General features: G+C 43.4%; 1 protein-coding gene across 1 annotated transcript in view; it reads right to left on the bottom strand.

The window, feature by feature from the left end:
* Positions 1 to 19,812, bottom strand: part of cdh5 (cadherin 5) — a 32,612-nt gene that overhangs the window by 5,496 nt on the left and 7,304 nt on the right. The window contains exons 2-14 of the mRNA XM_035173493.2: positions 16,622 to 16,861; positions 16,129 to 16,408; positions 15,170 to 15,292; positions 14,882 to 15,049; positions 14,547 to 14,728; positions 12,266 to 12,379; positions 11,450 to 11,592; positions 11,228 to 11,361; positions 10,014 to 10,123; positions 9,663 to 9,765; positions 5,698 to 5,828; positions 5,464 to 5,578; positions 500 to 632 (exon numbers count right to left, since the gene is read on the bottom strand). Of these exons, the coding sequence (XP_035029384.1) occupies positions 500 to 632; positions 5,464 to 5,578; positions 5,698 to 5,828; positions 9,663 to 9,765; positions 10,014 to 10,123; positions 11,228 to 11,361; positions 11,450 to 11,592; positions 12,266 to 12,379; positions 14,547 to 14,728; positions 14,882 to 15,049; positions 15,170 to 15,292; positions 16,129 to 16,408; positions 16,622 to 16,861 (1,976 nt within the window). The remainder of the gene's footprint in view (positions 1 to 499; positions 633 to 5,463; positions 5,579 to 5,697; positions 5,829 to 9,662; positions 9,766 to 10,013; positions 10,124 to 11,227; positions 11,362 to 11,449; positions 11,593 to 12,265; positions 12,380 to 14,546; positions 14,729 to 14,881; positions 15,050 to 15,169; positions 15,293 to 16,128; positions 16,409 to 16,621; positions 16,862 to 19,812) is intronic.

Here is a 19,812-nt window from a genome sequence, read left to right as displayed (position 1 = left end):
GTCCTTCACACAGCATATGGTGCTGCTCATATGCAACGTCTATAGGATTATGAATGGTTTTCATAGTATTTAAAAATAGATGGATTAGATTCAGATTAGATTAAAGTTTAATGATTTCTGTTGGGTAAACTGGGTCAGCAAATTGAAGGATACAGAAAAGAGGATAAATATTGCAGACGGGGAGAATTAATACAGTGAATGACTTTCTAGTTAAGTGTCAAAGCTGAACATATCGACAGAGAGGAAATGTAACAAGAAAGGAATGGAAATGAATAAGAAATGAATATATTTGTAGTATTCAAACTTTAAATATGACTACACAGTTGAATGCAACACAATCGGAAATACACGGAAATATTCATGAGGAGTATTTACAGCTCTGATGGTTTCTTGTTGTGTGTTTTATGATTCTTCCTTTAGTTCTCGCTGATGTCGAGAAAGTTTTACACGTTACAAACGACAGCGAGGAAGCAGCAGTGTTCGTTTTCCGTCGACTTACCCGTTGGTGTCCATCTCGCCTCCTCCCTCCTCGTCGTACGTGACCAGCTGCTCGTGGATCTCGCCGCTGTTCTTAATACTGGCCAGAGAATCCTTCTGGTAGCGTTTCCTCATCCCGAACAGGATCACGATGACTGAAAAACACAGCAGAGGAAATATAATACGATGTAATTGAAATATATAAGTATAAATAAGTGTGGATACTCTTTGACGGCAAAGCCAAAATGTCGTCTGGACCTTAAACACAACAAAACCTATCACAAATTTCACCTAAGTTCAACAAAGCCACGCTGTGATTTGTGTTCTGGGCTCCGAGATTGGAAACAGGGTGATATGTTGATGTGGTGTTGAATTTATTTACTTATTTCATCCAGAAATTATTATGAGTATGAGGCAGTGATTGACAGCCAGTGCAGCCAATTCATAATCCACTGGAAAAGACAGTGAAGTTTGCAAAAGGCCTTCTAGGAAAACCACAACTGTAGAAACAAGAAGACGAAGAAAAGCAACTCATGTATTCAGGCCATATATAAAAGATGTAAAATCCACCCTGCAAACAGGCCTCATCTGCTGAAGAAAATTAGAAAAAAACGAATTGATAAAAATTGAGGACATCCCCAGAAGAACACAAACACACACCAACAGTTCCACGAATTTAGAAAAACATGAGAGAAAATTAGGCCAGAAAAACCCGAACCAGAATAAGGATGGGGGCAGGAAACAAGGGAGGAAAGTGGAGCAGCAACAAGAGACGAGAAAACACAGCGAGGATTGTGGGGAAAATGAGAAACGGATGGTTTAAGGTGTCTGAGACGTTTCGCCCCGAGCATCAAACCCACAAATGAATCTACTCAGCCAGAAGACAGAGAGAGAGAGAGAGGGGGGGGAGCACGAGAGAGAGGAAGAAAGATTCAGTAAATACTGGAGGGGAAGTGGAAATGAGAAAACAAGGTGGAGGGGGCTGAGACAGAAAGAATGAAAGGAAGGTCGGACCTGGCAGCTGACAAAGACATAAACAGAGGGAGAGAGAAAATGGGATGAAGACAGGAGGGGGAAACAGAGGAGAGGAAGTAAGAGAGTAAAGACAGCGATTAAACAGATGACAAACACGTCCAACACCTTGAAGGATTTACGCCTCAACGGGAGCGAAGATGGAAGGAGCAGCACAGAGTCCACAGAAGAAGGAAGCAGATCAGGATGGATGGAAGGGTCAGCAGCCACCGTCACTTCCTACCAACACTCCACTTCGCTCTTTAACCCAAAACAGGAGAACGCGAGACGCAGCATACTTCCGCCAAAGCTAAAACCCAATCTCCTAATGTTGAAAACGAGATTCATTCTCATTTTCTCACAATTCACACAACCCGTCGTCTTCAGGGATGTTTTGATCTGTGCTTGATTTGTATATATGTTCGTAATTTGGGTTTTTAATATCTTTTAACACATTTTTTCAAACGTAGCCAACAACTTTCTACTAATTGTGTTCAAGCTGCATGATAAATGATTTCAATACGTATATTTTTTATTTCCTAATTGTTGATAAAGGCAGCAGATCAGGAGATAGAGTCCAGACTTGTTTAACATATTGCAGCGACTTCACCAAAGATGTTTTTTTAACTTGACTTTCAGAATGCAACACATATTGAAAGTACTGAGTTCATAAAGTGAAAATATGGGCAACAGCTATAGACTTGGATTTAGAGCCACAGCGTGTTCCAACCCATGACTGTTGTTTTATGACATAATTTGTGCAGGACAGGGAAAGAAAAGAAGGGAAATCACGACTTGGGCTGGAGAGAAGCGTGCAACTGCTTTTAAAATGTTTAAAATAATACTAATTGGAATAACGCATAGTTGCCCTTTGACTCCAGATTATATGATTTCCAGTAAACTGAAACTGACTCGGTCGTTTTACTGCTCAACTACATCTGGGCCAGAAATATTAAAGCGTGTTTCAAGGTGAAACTGGGAAAATCCAGCCAGAAAAAGAGCTAACGAGATAGAAAATATAGACATTAAACCTGGTTCATGTTGAAATTTTGGAATGAAAATATTTCCTCTAAACTTTGTAGATAAGAAAGTGGGTTAGATCAACTTAAGTTTGTCCTGCTTGCGTTCTGCATTTGAGCTTTGGGGAGAAGGAATGAGGACGAGGAAGGAAAAGAGAAGGAGAAACAAATAAGGGGAGCAGCCAACGACTGATTGAGCGACAACGTGGAAGGAAATATAAAAAAGCCCGAGAAATCTGAGCTGAAGAAATCTATAAAGAAGACGGAGGAGGAGAGAAGGAAAGAGACGGAGGAGGAGAGGAGGAAAGAGACGGAGGAGGAGAGGAGGAAAGAGACGGAGGAGGAGAGGAGGAAAGAGACGGAGGAAGAGGAGAGAAGGAAAGAGACGGAGGAGGAGGAGAGGAGGAAAGAGACGGAGGAGGAGAGGAGGAAAGAGACGGAGGAGGAGGAGATGAGGAAAGAGACGGAGGAGGAGGAGAGGAGGAAAGAGACGGAGGAGGAGAGGAGGAAAGAGACGGAGGAGGAGGAGAGGAGGAAAGAGACGGAGGAGGAGGAGAGGAGGAAAGAGACGGAGGATACGTTTGACATTAGATGAGCCCCGAGCCTCAGTCCCGATATGAACCTCTCTCTCTCTCCCTCTCAGCGGACGGGCAGCATTAGCCATGCCTTTTAGTTGAGGGCGAGCGGGACTAATTTAAGTTTGCATGGGAAACCAACAGATTAATCTTTTACAACACATGCTCTGCAGTTTAATAAGCTCTGGAGATATCAGACTTATGGAGGAACGAAGGGGCAGGGGGGACGAAGCTCCATTTTCTTTGTAGAAAAACGACTGAGAAAAAAACTGTCTTTCGGTGCATCACACCCGACGCCTTGTGAGAAAATGCGTCTGTGAATGGGCAGCGCGGTGAATTGCTTTGGGCCCCGGCAGATAATGACAAGTGCATTAAATAGTTAATCTGGCCTGTGTTGGGGGCGTTTGATAAGGAGAAGGAGAGACAGAGAGAGGGAGGTGGAGAGAGAGAGAGAGAGGGAGACCCAGAGGGAGAGAGAAGGAGGAAGAGAGAGAGATGGAAGGAGGAAAAAGCGGAGGAGCGATAGCGGAGGAGTGTATTAATAGTTAATAGGTTGAGTGTTTGCTCGTGTTTGATAAGCAGACGGCACCTAAAGAGCTGATAAACGCTCCTCATTACCACTCCCATTCTTCTGCCGCCTTTCCCACAATCCTCCTCTTCGCCGCCTCCCTCCCTTTAACCTCCTTCTGTCTCTCAGCCGGTCTCATTCCACCTCACTTATCGGTCTCGCTCGCCTCCCGTCTGTCTGCCTGCTTCACCCCGTCTCCACCTCCCGTATCTTTGTCAAGTTTCTTTTTTATTTCTTTTCCCCGTCCGTCACTCCGCCTCCGTCCTTCTTTATCTTTGACTTCTTCTTCTCTTCCGCTACACTTCTCATCCCAGATCCCTCTTGTTTAGCCAACTATCTCCAGCGTGTGTGCTGCTCATCCGACGTGACAAGTGTCTCTTTTTCCCCCCCCAGAAAAAGAAGAAGAAGAAAAAGAGGAGCGGGGGGGGGGGCGAAGGTATCAAAGAGAATATTGAGCGCACAACCGCAGGCATTATTTTCACATCCGCCGCTGCATTATTCATAAAACCAACAACACCAGGAGCGGAGAAGTTCCCCACAAAACTCAAATCTTATTTATTGCAAAGCGAGCGTGCGCACGTCCTAATCACTCAGCGCCGGGCGCCTCGCATCTATCATTGATGCCGTCTTTGTGAATTCACCTCGGAGGATGAAAACTCTGTGGGTTCAAGAAAAAGTCTTTTGCACCTTTCTGTCAACAGTCGAGACCGAACAAGCGAAAAATCATCTGCAATCAGCTTCTTCTCCTCGAGATTTTCTTCTCTGCCCTGATTCAGAGTACAGACATTTCTCGAGTGCCCATACATTAATGTTTGGAAAACCCTAAACAAACCCGGAGCCACACAGGAAGTTCGGCATTTTATTCCCGCCCACGTGTTTGTATGTGATTCAGACGTGTTTACTTCCAACGGATTTCCTACTTGCAGCTGCGATAAACAGGAGATAATGTTTAAAAACAGTTTTTACAAGCAAATTAAAACCAAAATGTATTTTCTCTCATCTGTGAACACTGAAAAGGAGATTTTCCTCTATAAGGCAACAAAGAACCTTGAAAGATCCTGATCTGCACGACTATATGTCAGCTCATTTCATGAATTATGTATTAATGTGCAGAATAATCCTTTAATTATGTTATTTGCAGTTCTCTAAACCTGAATGTTTCAAGAATATTAAAATAACACTGAAAGCATAGGTGCAAAGATATTTGGGTATTTAGTGTACAAAAGAAATGATAATAACCCTTTTAAATTACCCACAATGCAACTCAACAACTAACATCTGACTGTATATAAAGATGGACGACACGCCAGCAACGCAAAAGTGAAGCCAAAGCCTCTTGATGGCCCCTGGTGGCTGTCTGCAGTATAGGTCATACACCTGCCTCCTCCGTGTCAGTGGATGGGACATAGACCATAACAAAAAAGTCAGAATACACTTATCACACTCATCTGTGTTCAACTGTTGCTGTTTCTGCTAAGTTTGGTTTTATTTGGTTTTTTTAATGATATAAAAACAGGTTGAAATATGATTGACGGTTGAGACAGACTCACTAATGCTCCTGTGTATCTTTCAGCCCTTGATACATTCATACTTGATGCGGCTCCATCCCGAGATTGCTTCTGCCCTAAATGCACAGGATTCGTATCAAAGCGTCCGTATCCAGAATCTGCTGCCATCTTTTTCTCTCTAACACCACACCTTCAATTATTTAATCGTTAAACTTGTTTAAAACCTTTCTGGTCCGACTACAACTCGAAGATCCTCAGCGAAAAAAGGGAAGGTAGAAGAGGAAGAAGTAGAAATGTACACGTACCCAGTATGGTGAGTATGCAGAGCAGGATGGCGATGAGGGCGTGGACACTCACTGACATCCGCCGAGCGCTGGCTTTGCACTGCGTGGGAATCCGTCTGGCGTCACAGCGGCACGACTGCATCGGACAACACGAGCAATCGATCAATCAATCAATCAAGTGCAATCATAAGATTTGAGTTTTACAGGAATACAACTTTTTGAATTCGTTGATGACGTGATTTGAATGTTTCGGACCTTGATGGCCAGTGTGGTGATGCTGGTCTGGATCGGTCGTCCTCCGTCGCTGACCCTCACGTCCACGTTGTAATCCTTGGGGTCATCCAGGCTGAACGGGCCTTGTTTCACCATGATGTCCGCTGTGTTATCTGTACAGATATATAAATACCCACGGTGAGTGTACAAAATATCACATCGCAAATGTACCTCTCCCTCGGGAGAAATCACTCTTATTTTTGTGACTCATCACCTCGGTTTACAGAAGCGTGTCTAAAGCTCACCTGCTCTAAAGTCTATTTATACAGCACCGTGCGCCACAGATGAAACAAGATACGCGACAGAGTCGTTACATAAAGACACAGATCGTTTGTGATTATCTGTCAGTTCGGTGCCTTTAGGATTTGAGTCATTTAGGATTACAGATAATGGCGGCAGCTTAAAAACCTGCAACAGTGGATCAGAGCGAGAGCAGGAACGTAAAGAGGGCAGAAACATGTCGAGCGGAGAAACCTGACCAACAATACAGTCATCACTCAGATCCCCGGCAGGAAGACGTTTCCTGCTGAGACGAAGGGCTCCACATTATCCCAACGCTGGAGGAATTTTGTGGAACACAATGGCAGGAAAAGACCCCTCAGAACACTTCAAGTTACTGAGACACTGAGAAACTCTCAGACAAAGAAACACCCTGGTTAAAGGACAAGTTTAAATACAAACAAAAATGTAGGTATTTGACATTTGCACAGACTGGACTTTGGATACAGGAGATCTGAGATGCAGTAGTTGGTGAGTTTGACATCGGTGCTGATTGAAGCTTTAGTTTGACCCAAATCCCAGTTGCAACTTTACTTTAGCTCCAATTTCTCACCTGCCTGATGAGTTGGATTTCCACTTTGCACCTTAGTCTGCACTTCACTTTACACCTTTACCACTTGACCTCCACCAGGGGGGTTGTGTTTTTACCTCTACCTTTTTTTTGTTTGTCAGCAGGTTAATGCAAAAACTACAGAACAGATTTCCACAAAACTTGAAGTTTGGGACATGGGCCAAGAAAGAACTCATTCGATTTTGGCGCATTCGTAATGAAGGCTCCAATGGATTCATCCCTCTCAGGGCCAATGTATCCCAGGATTCATTGTGCTTCGGTTAGGGTTAGGGGGTTTTACAAAGAGATAATGGCGGCGGCGGCCAGTGACGACACCAAAATGTCAGATGCGTACACTTTAAAATGTAATTACCAGGCTTCAAATCAAGTGAAAAGCTAATGGTTGCCAATGATGCAAACTTTTTCAGTGAGTCCATCTTCAGCTCCGTTGCTAGGCGACAGCGGTAAGACCGGGACAAGTTGGTGACAGCGAGCTCGTTAAGCTTGTTTCGTGAACAGGACAAAAAATGTCTGAAATCACGTATGAATCCAGCTTTTTGATTGGTCAGACACACCCACAGCTATTTTCCTGTAAACTGGTAAATCTGACCTCTTAATGGAAGAGTTCGGGTTTGACGCCCTCCACTGTATCATCTCGTTATTGTCTACATGACAACATGAAGGTGTGTGTGAGTGGGACGACACGACGAAGCCTTAACTAACTGAATAAATGATGAAAGCAGCTTCTGTCCTCTCTTCGTCTCGTCCCTCCTCTTCGTCTTCGTCTCCCGTTCCTTCTTCTGTTTGAATTCACCTCTTTCCCGTCTCCCTGTCCTTTCCTCACTTCTTTTGTTCCTTCCATCTCTCTGCTCACACTTCTCATTAGCCCTTTTTCTCCCTCTTCGTCTCTTTGTTTTCCTTCCTCTTCCTCCTCCTCCTCCTCTTCCTCCTCCTCCTCCTCTCTCGTGTCTTCTTGTAGCCGCCTGGCCTGAACACCAAGACCTGTCACTTCACACTGCACAGTACTGTGTGTGCACGTGGTCTGTGTGTGTGTGTGTGTGTGTTTGGATCCCATAATGAAAGCAAGGTTGTTTTTTTTGCAAGTTTTAAAGAGCTGGTAGTTGATAAATATTTTAAAAGCCTTCACTTTGCAGCTCTTGTTGAATGTGTGTGTGTGTGTGTGTGTGTGTGTGTGTGTGTGTGTGTGTGTGTGTAGGTGCTGTCAGATAATTTTTTCCGAGGCCACCCTCATGAGCCACAGGGGACGACGAAGGTTTCACACTGACAACCAGCACTTATCAAACCACCTCCTCTTCCTCACCTCCTCTTCCTCTCCCCCTCACCTTTTCCACTCGTCCTTCCGCCTTCACTTCCCCCTCATCCATCCCGTCTCCCTCTTTCTTCGTCTTTTCTTTCAAACCTTCTATTTAAACATTTCATGTTTTTGAAGTCATCGTCTCCTCTTTCATCGTGTCCTCATCTCCCCCGCCCCCCTCTGCCTTCCACTATACCACTGTCCTCGTTTCTTCCTCGTCCTCTCTCTCTCCTCTTCTCCCCTCTTTTATCTGTCATCTCCTGTCCTGTCATCCTTTCTCTTTTTTGTCTGATTCCTGTTCTTCGATTCCTTTGTCCTCTCACTTTTTCCTCATGGTTATTTCTCTCCTCATCTTATTCTCTTTCTCCTCATCCATCCATCTTCTCTTTTTTATCCCACTCTCTCCTTTCCTCTCTTCCCTTTCTCACCTTCTATCTTTCTCTCATTCACTTGTGTTGAATTCTACCTTTTCTTCTTTCTTGCTAACTTCTCTTCTTAATTTTTCTCCAGTCTTCATTCATTCACATTTTCTTCTGTTCATCCCTCGTTATTATTCTCCTTAGTGTTTACCGCCTCTCCTCACTTTAACATGGTCTCACTTTAACATAAACCGTCTCCTTTAATCTTAATCTCTTCTCCTCGCCTCCTTTCATCTTTTCTTCCACCTCCGTCTCTCCTTTCCTTCTTTCTCTGCTCCCGTCTTTTCCGATTCCTGCTTTCCACCGGCTCCCCATGTCAGCCCCTCCAGGCGGGAGCAGGGAGGAAATGGATGAGGCAAGTTCATGCCTCCCTTTCTGTTTATCTTGAATGAAATAGTAACACTTCACCTAAATCTTTCATCCGACGATACCTCGGGCTCTCGTCGATTCAAACTTTTAATATTTGACTGTAACAGTTGGTAACACGACTCCTCGGGCTTTCATGTGTGATAGCGATGATCAAGAAAGATGAAAACTGTCTTACTTGTGCCGTTTTGTGTCCGTTACTGTCGAAGCCAAATATACTTTGTAAAATCTGACGTAACAGAGCGCCAACCTTTGCCTAAATATCAGTGTCTGGATCAAAGAAAATGTCTTTTACTGTCATCTGTGTCACAGCCTGTTTTTCTAGTTGATTGTTTTTCAAATTGTACATTTTTATATCTACAGATTTTTTTGTATTAAATGGATCCAGATCGGCTGAAAAATAGATGCTGCTTTGAATGTGTAATAATCTCTTGGTAGCAGAAAACTGACCTGGTACTGTTGCATTGACCAGGAGAAAAAAAGTGTATTAAAATGTTAAATTATACATAAATATATCAGGTTGTGTATCAGAAGATTCTTCATCCTTTTTTAAAAACCACGGTACATGAATTATGAAAGTTTGTCTGGTGCTTTTCACTTCACGTCCCGGAAGTACTCTCATGCATATCCCGACTTTCCCCCTGGCATAGTTTTGCATGTATGATTTTATTTTAAAAAGCATCACCACCACCAGCAGCACTGTGTGTGTGACATGTTTCTTTAACATCCTCCAGATCACATGATGGTCACACAGATCCACTTGGTCTCATTATATTCAATATCTGCTGTTGTGCATTCAAGACAACACTCACGGTCCCAGACAGCCTCTCTAAACCCCCCGTCAGGCTGAGAGAAGTTAAAATAATTCAAAATTTCAGCAACAGAGCACCGTGCTTCAAGAAGGAGCTTCAGTCGTTGCATAGCAACAAGTGCCGAGGCCGGTCCTTTCTCCGAGCGCCATTTAGAGGAATGAGAAAAGACAAGGAAGGGAAATAAAGGCTGAGGAAAAGAGACTTACTGCCGTTGTCTCTGATGGAGAAGTTGGAGCTCTCACCGCTGAGGCCGAAGCTGAAAGACGGCGGCTCTTCGTCTTTATCTGTAGCTCTCAAAGTTCCTATCACCTGAGGAAACACAAGAAAAATGTTATAAACCAAACCAGCGTGGGCAAACATTTTATAGCCAGTTTATAAAAAATGATGAAAAGCATATTGATAAGATATTAAATGACATAAGGAAATGAATTGTACACAATATTCAGGGTTGGTCTAGTTGAGTACAAACATATAAAAACATGAATTAAATTAAAATGAATCACATATTAATTGAATTTAATAACAAATAGAGAGATTCACTTCCAGCTCTTTCTTACCGTATTAGTGACGTCGTTCTCACACACAAAGATCTCATCCACTGCCAGCTCGGGCTTGTTGTCGTTAATGTCCTGAACTTTGATGTTCACTTTTACGAATGACTCCAAACCTACAGACAAGAGGCAGCAACACATGATTAACTGCAGTGAATCGTAATGATGGAGATGTTTGATGCAGGTGTTGTTGTTCTTTTTACATTTTGTACTGTCGCACTTCAGTTGGCAAACAGGAAAAACCACTGAACATGAAATCATCTATTTTTCTTATGGAGATCTTTGCTTTTCCCACTTTGCATGATTCATTGAAATGATTAAAACATCCCGGTGAAACCAAAAGTAATCCATTTAAATTCTGGCTCCACCTCAGACAGTTTGTGTTAATTTATGTTAAACAGTGACCCCACTCAGATCTGGTAAGAATGAAAGTGATTGTTTTCAAGAGTGATCATCACAAGTACATGATTCATTTGCTCATCGTGACATTGAAGCCCTTCTGATCGGATCACTGAGGACGGATGTTAAACTGATACCAGGTCTGAACGGGCCCAGTGATGAAGATCAGGTGTGTGTGTGTCTCCGTGCACTGATTGATCTGATTAAGGTCGACCGACTCAAATCCTCTTCTCTCTGTTTGTCAGCTTGTTGACACATCAAAGCAGCTTTTACATTCAGTTTTTGAGTATTCATCTTCTTGATAAACGTGTTTCCTGCCTCTTTTTTGGAAACTATCTTTAGTACAGTACATGCACTGTATATCGAGGACCTTGTCACGCTCAGGGGACCATTGTGTTCCTTAAACATCGTGACAAGCCACCGAAAATAGATCTTTGGATTTCATTCATTGCTTGTCTAAAAATACAGGGTTTGGTTTGGGAGCTGCAAGTGAACAAAGAGAGACACTAATGTGATTTTCCTGCTCACTCTCTCTTCCCCCGTGTGGGTCGACCAGGTGTTTTGGCAACGTGTTAAATCTATAAAAATCCCCGTTAATGTCTCACACTCCCGTCCCTCAGTGAAATTCAGAGGAGCTGCTCAGTGAGTAAGAAGAACAGCCTGTCTTCTTTTGGCTTTTTCTCACTCCCACCCTGCACATTGCTGTCGTTAGAGGAAACACATGGTTCTCATTTTATAAGTGAGCATCTATTGTTTAAAGGAAACAGGATTAATAAACCCATCTGTGTGTGTGTGTGTGTGTGTGTGTGTGAGGGACGTACCACTGGGCTCCTCCTGCGCCTTGACTTGAAACATGTGTGTGGCCTCCAGTTCCCTGTCTAATGTCCTCAGGGTGGACAGCTGTCCTGTGAGCGGGTTGATACTGATAGGACAGTCTTTGTCCAAGATGGAGTACCTAAACACAAAGAGGGGATCGTTGAGACTCACTGTGCAGACTAATGAGCTACACACACGTTATTGTGATGGTTTGCACAGCACTGTACCGTATGGTCATCTTGGCTCGGTCAGGATCCCTGGCCGTGATTACTCCGATGTTGTTCACCATCCGTTCTTCTACCACAGTGAAGGTGTAGATGGGCTGGGAGAAGACTGGAGGCTCATCTACGTCCACCACCTTGATGGTTACCTGTCAATTTCAAATCACTCATTGAAAGACAGCTTTGACTTTTGAGCACGTTAAAGGAAAGGTTCTCATGTTCTGTTGAACAGGAAACACTGAATTAGTTTGATTCTTTTCATCGGGATCCAGGAGATATTCCTTTGGAGAATAGTAAAATGTTAATAAAAACAATTTAATGACTTCTTCCACAACCCATTCCACATCCTGACTCCAGGTTTCGTGGAAACTGGTTCAGTTGTGTTTATAAAAAACTGAAAAAGCTCCTTTAAAGACGTTTAGGGCTCGGTCACATTTACGTGGACGTGGCGAATGTTGCAGGTGGAAGTTAAACTCTTCTTTTGTGAATCAGGCTCATTGTGGCACTGATTGTCATGATTGAGCAGCTCCACGGTTCTGGACTGCGACAGAGTTAAAGTGACATTTACCCCCTCGGAGTCACCATTACCTGAAATATGTAAATTTGAACGTGACCTTACCATCAAATCTCATGAGTAACATTATTTCCTGATCATAAAACTGAATATGTAACACACTGAATATTCCTTCCCTCATAATCAGCTGAATTCACATGTGTCTGTGGTGCAGTGTTTCCCCTCCTTCACATTTTTATTGGAAAGTTAATGAACAGCGGGGTGATAAGGTCTCATGGAGGAAGGCTTAAAGACGACTGATGTCCTACCTGAGCTGTGGTGACGGCGCTGTTCACGTTGTCGGCAGGAAAACGCAGGTTTCTCAGGTTTTCACGCACTTGGACATTGAAGGTGTAGCTGTTCATCGTCTCGTAGTCCAGAGCCTGGGGGAGGGTCATCAGTCCACGAGTTACAATACAACATTTGATGTTAAATTGACCACAATCAATTAGGACCTGTTGTCATTGGGAGATCTTTACATGCACCTTTGTCCAGTTTTGTAGTTTTGCTTCTTTGACCTTTTTTGGATTTTTGGAATTTGTTAGTTCCTGTTTTACTTTGACGTGTCTTTCCTCGCGTGTCTTGCTTTACTTCCTGTCTTTGTCTGGTTTCCCTCCTCAGCGATCGCCTGCTCCGCCCCTGATTTGTTTCACCTGTGTTCAGTTCCCTCTCCCCTGTATTTAGTCTCTGTGCTCCTCACTCCTCTTCGTTGATTTCGCATCTCGAGTTATGTTTATTCATGTTCCCTGTTTTTCCTAATTCATGTTTCGCTTTGCTTCTGGTTCCATTAGTGAGTTTTGTATTTTCTTACTTTCCTGCCTTCCAGGGACCAAAAGCCTGTTTAGTTTACCAAATGTTTCTATTTGTTAAACTTCCTTCACAAGTCTGTCATCTGCATTTCAGTCCTTCTTGCTATAAATCTCCCTTGAACTTTGCACACTGGGCATCGCTTCATTCTTCTGCGTGTGTTCTATTGTGCGTTAAAATAAATCATTAGGTGCATTTCTGAGATATTTCATAAAGGCCTTATAAACCTGATCACACGTCTCAGTGACATGCACCTGCTGTTTAAATCTGATGCAAAAATAATGTCTTTCTATATGTTTCTATGAAATTTATATTTCCTTAAAACCTGTGCACATCGCCCACCTTTCCTCCTGCTGTTGGCTCAGGAACACGTTGCACTAGCACTTTGTTTTTCATGTTATTCTTATCGTGCTCCTGAGTGCATCACACCTGCGTCCGTGCACTCAGCACAGCTGTTTGGATTCCAGGTGTAAAAAATGTTCTAAATGTTCCAACTGGGCTAAAACAACCTGCTCCAGCTCAAACGCTGGATTTAACAGACGCACTCAAATGCCAGATTTTTTTCCGCTCTCCGTGTTAAATATTTTACCGAAGCATGGAAATTCCTCCTTCCTTTCCTTTCATTTTTTTTTTTTTTTTCAACATCTGCACAAATTGAGCCTTGCATACTGTGACGTGCTTGTGGAAACACTTTCATGTCAACAAATACGTGACAGCGAGCAGTGCTTACTGTCATATTTCAGCCGGGATTATCATTTATTTACCCTGTATTAGAAATAGCTTACTGTTCGCTTAAATGTGCCTTTTTCTGTTTTATCTGTGAATGGGACACCACAGGTAGACAGGAATATTCTGTTAACTGGATTATTCACGGCACCGCGGATAGTCACAGGGTATCAAAGACACGTGTAAACAGCTTAACGAGAATAAGAGCTTCACCGCAGTGTGGCCGATAGCCGGCTTACACTCTGCATGTAAACACAGCCGGTGAGGAAGATGAGAAGGGGCTGCGGAGCTGAGGGGCGAGTTGTGTGATTCCAGGCCAGCGTGGGTACAAGCTATTACAGAGCTCATTTCATTAGAATACGTTTCCAACTCTCTGATGTCCTAAATACTTTATATGTGAAGAGCAGTGAAAGTCGACCTGCTGCAGTTCCTGTAAATTAGAATATCTCTCCCAGCCAGGAGGCCGCAGCTTTCGGGCTTGAAGCAGGTAAAATGGATCATTGTCGTCCATTTTACCTCAAGTTTAATTTCCCGGTGTAATTGGTGGAGAAATTGGTGGTTTCAGAAAGTGTGTGAGAGGAACCAGAACCAAAAACACCTCTTTGAAAATGTAATGTGTCGTAATCCTATGCTCTCTACTCTTAAAGTTAATAATTTGGTTATTGAACTATTTGCTCCACTTTCATGTGGACCGTACCAAACTGAGGGACGGGGGTGTCTGAACATGTTGATGTCATTAAAGACTTTTACCGACACTTTGGTCACGTGAGCCTCAGATCTTTGAAAGGTTGTGGCTGTTGAGGTGGGGCCTGATTCTCGACCACATCATGCAACAAGACCTTTTGGGGATTTTAAAACTTATCCTGGTCTTCATGAAGAAATTGGTTATTGTCCTTCCCTCTATCTTGATTTGTGAGGATGTAGGATGAGGCTTTCCACAAGAAAATGATTGAACTTTGCAGATTTATAAATTGAGCAATGAAAAGGACTTTGAAAACGTATTTGATCCACCATTACCTGCTTGAGCATGAGGTTTCCGTCCTTGCTGGCGCTGAGCTCAACGTTAAACACCTTGCTGTATTCATTTAGAATGGTAAAGATGGGTTCTTTGTTCTGGATCTCATCTCTGTCCTCCAGCTCCAGAGTCCCGAACTTTTCATTCAGCTTGTGGTCCTCTGGAACCTGCAGCTCATAGACCCCTGCGGAGAGAAATTGCACATCGAGTTTAATGCTCTGAATGTGCGACGGTTCAAAGAATCTGCTCATGAACGAAATTAGAGCAAAGTATCTTGAATATTTAATAGGCAGGTTATTGGATTTTGAACATTACTCTGGCCCTTTTTGTTTCTTACTCCGGGTGAAGGAGGCGATGTTGTCGTTGGTGTCTGTGATGGTGATGGTGACGGAGGTGGTGGCCGTGTTGCCAGTGGGGAGTCCTCTCAGGTCCTGGGCTTTGACCACCACCACATACTGACTCTTAGTCTCCCGATCCAGTGTGTTCACGTTGCAGCTGATCACACCTGAAGAGAGAGAGAGAGAGAGAGGGGCAGCAGGTCAGGGAGTTATCTTTGGATTCAGCTCCGTAAAAATTAGAAATTGAGAAAAAGACGATGTTGGCGTTAGGATCATGTTGAACCGACCTGTGACGCTGTCAATTGCGAAAGCAGAAGTTTCTCCATCTCCGGTCAGAGAATACTTGAGCTCTGAGTTGGCACTGGTGGGGTCGTCGGCATCAGTCGCCTTCACCTCAACGACTTTGGTTCCTGGAGACAATGAAGACGGATTTGTATCAGCATTCAAACATCAGGCTGCAGCTTACAGTGTTTGCAAATGTGCTCAAGAAGCTGATTATGAATATAAACCAAGATGATCTCATATTTGTTTGATTGATTCATTGTGGTGTGTGTGTGCTTATGATTGTGACACAAGTTCCAGCATATCTCTGGATAATGAACGTCAGATGTTTATCTGAAGTTTATCTTCTTTTATTACTTCCTGTCCATCTGTCGGATGGTTTGTTTGTCGGCTGGATTACGCAAAAACTACTAAAAGGATTTTCATGAAACTCGGTGGAAGGGTGGTACATGAGCCAAGAAAGAACCCATTAAACTTGGATCGAGACAAAGCGGCACATACACACGATTGTCTTCGACATTGTGAGAGTTTATTTTTCACCAATTTCCTGTGGAATAATTCATGAATCAGTGATATTAGGGGACTGATGTCTATGAGTTAGCGCTTGGAAACCTGTTGGAATTCCGGCTGCGCGTGTAAGTGATATTTAAAGTATTTAAATATTAAGTGATATTCACATTGGCTGGGCTATCTCCTTCAATTCTCACACTGAATATGCAAAAGCTGGGTTTGGACAAAAACAAAGTGCCTGTCGGATTTGGGTCAGGCTCGGTTGGTTTTCACACGAAGCTGCCGCCCGAGCATCACTCTGCTTGGACTGTAAGTGACTCACAGAGCGTGGGCTGGTTGGTATATCTTACTTTTATGTCGTGGGCCTATGAAGTCCATTTAAAACTTCTTTTCCACCTGGTATCACCCACTGATTTTTCCAAACAAGCACTTGTTTCACGGTTCCCCTACTCACCTACGGGGGACCTCTCCATAATGGACCCATTGTATGGTTTGGGGAACACGGGGATGTTGTCGTTGATGTCATTGACCTGGATAACAAACTCTCCAGAATCCTCTATGAGCTTGTTGTTCCCGTCAAACATCTTGGCGATCAGATGGTACGAACTCTTCTCCTCTCGGTCCAGTAATCTGGTGACGTACAGGTCTCCTTTGGGACCCACGGTGAAGATGGTGTTCGCTCCTTCACCCTCTATTGTATATCTCTTCACTTCCACGTTCTGGCTGGACTTCAGCTGTGAAAGGGGAAAAAAGAGTTGAGTTGATTTGTCTGGTAGTTTACAGCATTTAGCTGTTTCATGCTTTCAGCCATTTCTACAGATAAACTTGAGTAATCAGCCCCGGGAAGGAGAGTATAGAAAGTTTAAAGATCAATCTGGGTCCAGGAAGTGGAGCAGACTCCGACACAGCTTCCCACAGCGAGGTCGAGATGTTGAACGTTAACTTACTTGTCCTAGCTTGTGGGGGCTGGGTGCAGGTTTCTCCTCTTCCACGTAGAGAGAGTTCCAGATCCAGTCTCTCTTCTGCCTGAACAGGACGGGGTGCGTCTCCTTCTTCACGATTGCGACGGGGCCTCGTTTCTCTGTTTCCGCCACGGGAAGGTCAGAGTCTTCCGCAATGGCGAGAGAGACGGATAAGGCCATCGTGGCCATGAGCCCCATGGTCCACAGCTGGAGCCAAGCCATCATCTGTGGCAGGGAAGGGGGGGAGAAGGAGTGAATGAGGGCGGGAGGAGGAAGAGGCAAGACGGGAATAAGAGATGTGGGGGTGTAGTGAGGAAAATGGAGGGAGAGGAGAGAGGGAGCAGAGAAGAAGAGAGAGAAGATCACATTAAAACCACTTATCAGCTGTGGACAGACCTCCTTCGCTGTGCCAGGGTGAGACTCAGAGTGAAGGCCAAGGACTCGCTGCCCCCCCAGTCTGCCGCTGAGCTCGAGGTCTAGCTATCATTTAGGACCAGGACTCTTAAACCTTTTCAGCCTGGGACCCAAATGAAACATTTAGCCTCTCATCATGGGGCCTGTGCTGAAAGCGTATCGCCACTGTGGTCGTATGGGGATCTATTAAACATAGGCCGGTGACCCATTTTGGGTCCTGACCCACTGGTGCTGCATGAGAGAGAGAGAGAGACGGAAAGAGGGAGACAGACGGAGAGAGGAGCTGACATTAAAACCACTTAGGATGTCCGTCTTCATCAGACATTAGGAAGGTCATTCTCCACACGGGGACTGTTTGACATTTTGAATATTCGATCATTTTTTTATCCCGTCAGTAAAACACAACAAATTGTGGAAAACGGAGGAAAGCACTTTGGGGCGTAACGAAGCGACGGCTCTGTGGCTTATCCCCCCTTCTTGATTCAATCTTTTTTTTTTTTACATGAATTTTATACTTAAATACGATCGTGCTCTGACAGAAGACATCAAAGAGAACGCAGCCTCCTCTGTGTTTCATTAAAGCCGCTGCATTTGCACAACAAGGGCGGAAACACAGTGAACTCGCTCCACAACAAACACCAGAATCTGGATCGACTTTTGTCGTGACATTACGCAACGTCCTCTGCTTTAAAAAACAGAGAATCACAAACGAGAGCACACATTCCTGCTAAATTGCTTCATAAGACGAACAAAGCGATTTCCACTGTTTCAGCTCGAGATCATTGAAATGTAGGACAAAACGATTTGTAAAACACGAGTTGTAAAAACCACTCTCTGTGTTTTGGCATCAGATCAGTGTAAAACCTCGTGGATTTATTCCCAAAGTGTGGATTGTACTGTAGCGCAGACATTTGTCTTCTAAGGCAGCGCTGTTTTCCATCATGGGGAGAACGTGGGAGAGAAGTGGCACATTTTATTGGCTTTGTGAGGATGAAACGTTGATCATAAACAAAGCCAAACTACTACAGATTAAAGTTTGACTGAATGATGGAGCAAGAGGATAATTCTCTGGAACCGAGCTCCCCAGCCACATGACTCTCAGGAACACATTCCATTGCCATTTTACACCAGTTCCCAAAACTTGACACACCTCATGAAAGTAACAGGAAGTCCTCCTCTTGGGACCATGATGTGTGTTCTATGTTTGAGCCAATGCATATTTTTAGATTAGAAATGTGTAACTGTAGTAAAGTCTGACCTGCTGGTGGTGCTATGGAGAACATGTGGGATTCTGGGGACAATGAATATCTGCACAAAATATCATGTTAATCAATCCTGTGGTTGGAATATTACAGTTTGGATTAAAGTCCTAATATCTAATACATATCACAACAATAATATCACAAAACCAGCGACAGAACTTAAGTATTATCTGAAAAACAATTATCTCCATTTATCTAAACACAGTTCACTGCCTTAAAATGACCTAAAAACTAAAAAGCTGGTGTACTACATCATAATTGCAATAAGCCACGCCTCCAAGTTAGTGGATGGGACATGGACCAAACTAAAGCGTCAAAGGACAAATCAAATACATCTTCTCAAAGACGTTTTAGGACATTTTGGGTCGTTATGTTAGATCCAATCATCATTTTTCCAGTAAGTTTTGTTATAATAAGTTATTTGATGCATCAAAAAGAGGTGAAATGTCCTGATTGACAGTTGAGACTGACTCGTGATTGGCTGAGCATGTGTTAATAACGCACTGACTCCTAATGACGTCAAAAACCAAAAGCTGCTCCAATATGAAGGATTTTTTTGTCTTCATTTTTGTTTTTGAATTTGAGACGTCCATCTTTATATCTAATCTATGAAAGCAAAACCAAATTAACAAACACTTTATCTCAAAGTGGGATTTTGGTGGAATCTGATCTTTGGTTTGTGGAACTGATCACAAAGTTTCCCTGTGTTGCATCAGCTCTTTCTGCCTCAAAGCCATTTTAACAACATTTAACCAAAAAATTTAAATGTATAAAAGACACAAACACCAGCACTTTAGTAAACTTTGAGCTTTTCCTCCTGCTCTTTCCTTCCATCTCTCCCCCCCCTCCCCCCACCGGGCTCTATCTAATAAAGCAGAAATGCCAGGGAACTAATCTTCAAAACATTTGAGTCTATGTGCTCTGTACTCCAGCAGATATCTCAGCGCGGCCCTGTGACGTCCCAGTGGACAGATTACTGCATCTTATTGTCTCGCAGCCATTAGCGGCAGGGAGGGAGAAAGAGAGATTACGATGAGGGGATTATACCGACACAAAGTCGTCCCCCTCTAATGGCCTAATCTGGTATTGTGCTGCCCTGCGCTGACCTCTTCACACGGCTCCCCACAAATCAGCTCAAACAAACACTCAACACTGATTTTCGGTCCTTTAGTTCTCATCCTTTGTTTTGTGGTTTTTATTTTTCCCTCTTGTGTTTTTTTTTTTTGTTTTGTTTTGTTTCATTTCCTTTCAGGGGTAAATTAATTAAACACAAGTGCGTCGTCTTTTATTGAATTTACTGCTATGCTATAGTGCATTTGTGTTATTGCCGATAAACATCTGCTGTTCTGGTTCCCATCAAACTGGAAATAAACAAAAGCAATCACGCTGACATTAAAATTTAATACCAAAGAGAAATTATTTTACGAATCTTCTCTCACCATCTTCCGTGATTTAGAGTTTTATTAGTTTGACGCAACACTTGTGGTATTCATTGATTTA

The sequence above is a fragment of the Hippoglossus stenolepis genome, chromosome 12 (assembly GCF_022539355.2).
Source record: "Hippoglossus stenolepis isolate QCI-W04-F060 chromosome 12, HSTE1.2, whole genome shotgun sequence".
Taxonomy (NCBI): Eukaryota; Metazoa; Chordata; class Actinopteri; order Pleuronectiformes; family Pleuronectidae; genus Hippoglossus; species Hippoglossus stenolepis.
Note: the sequence above shows the minus strand (reverse complement) of the source record. Positions and strands in the feature narration are given on the sequence as shown.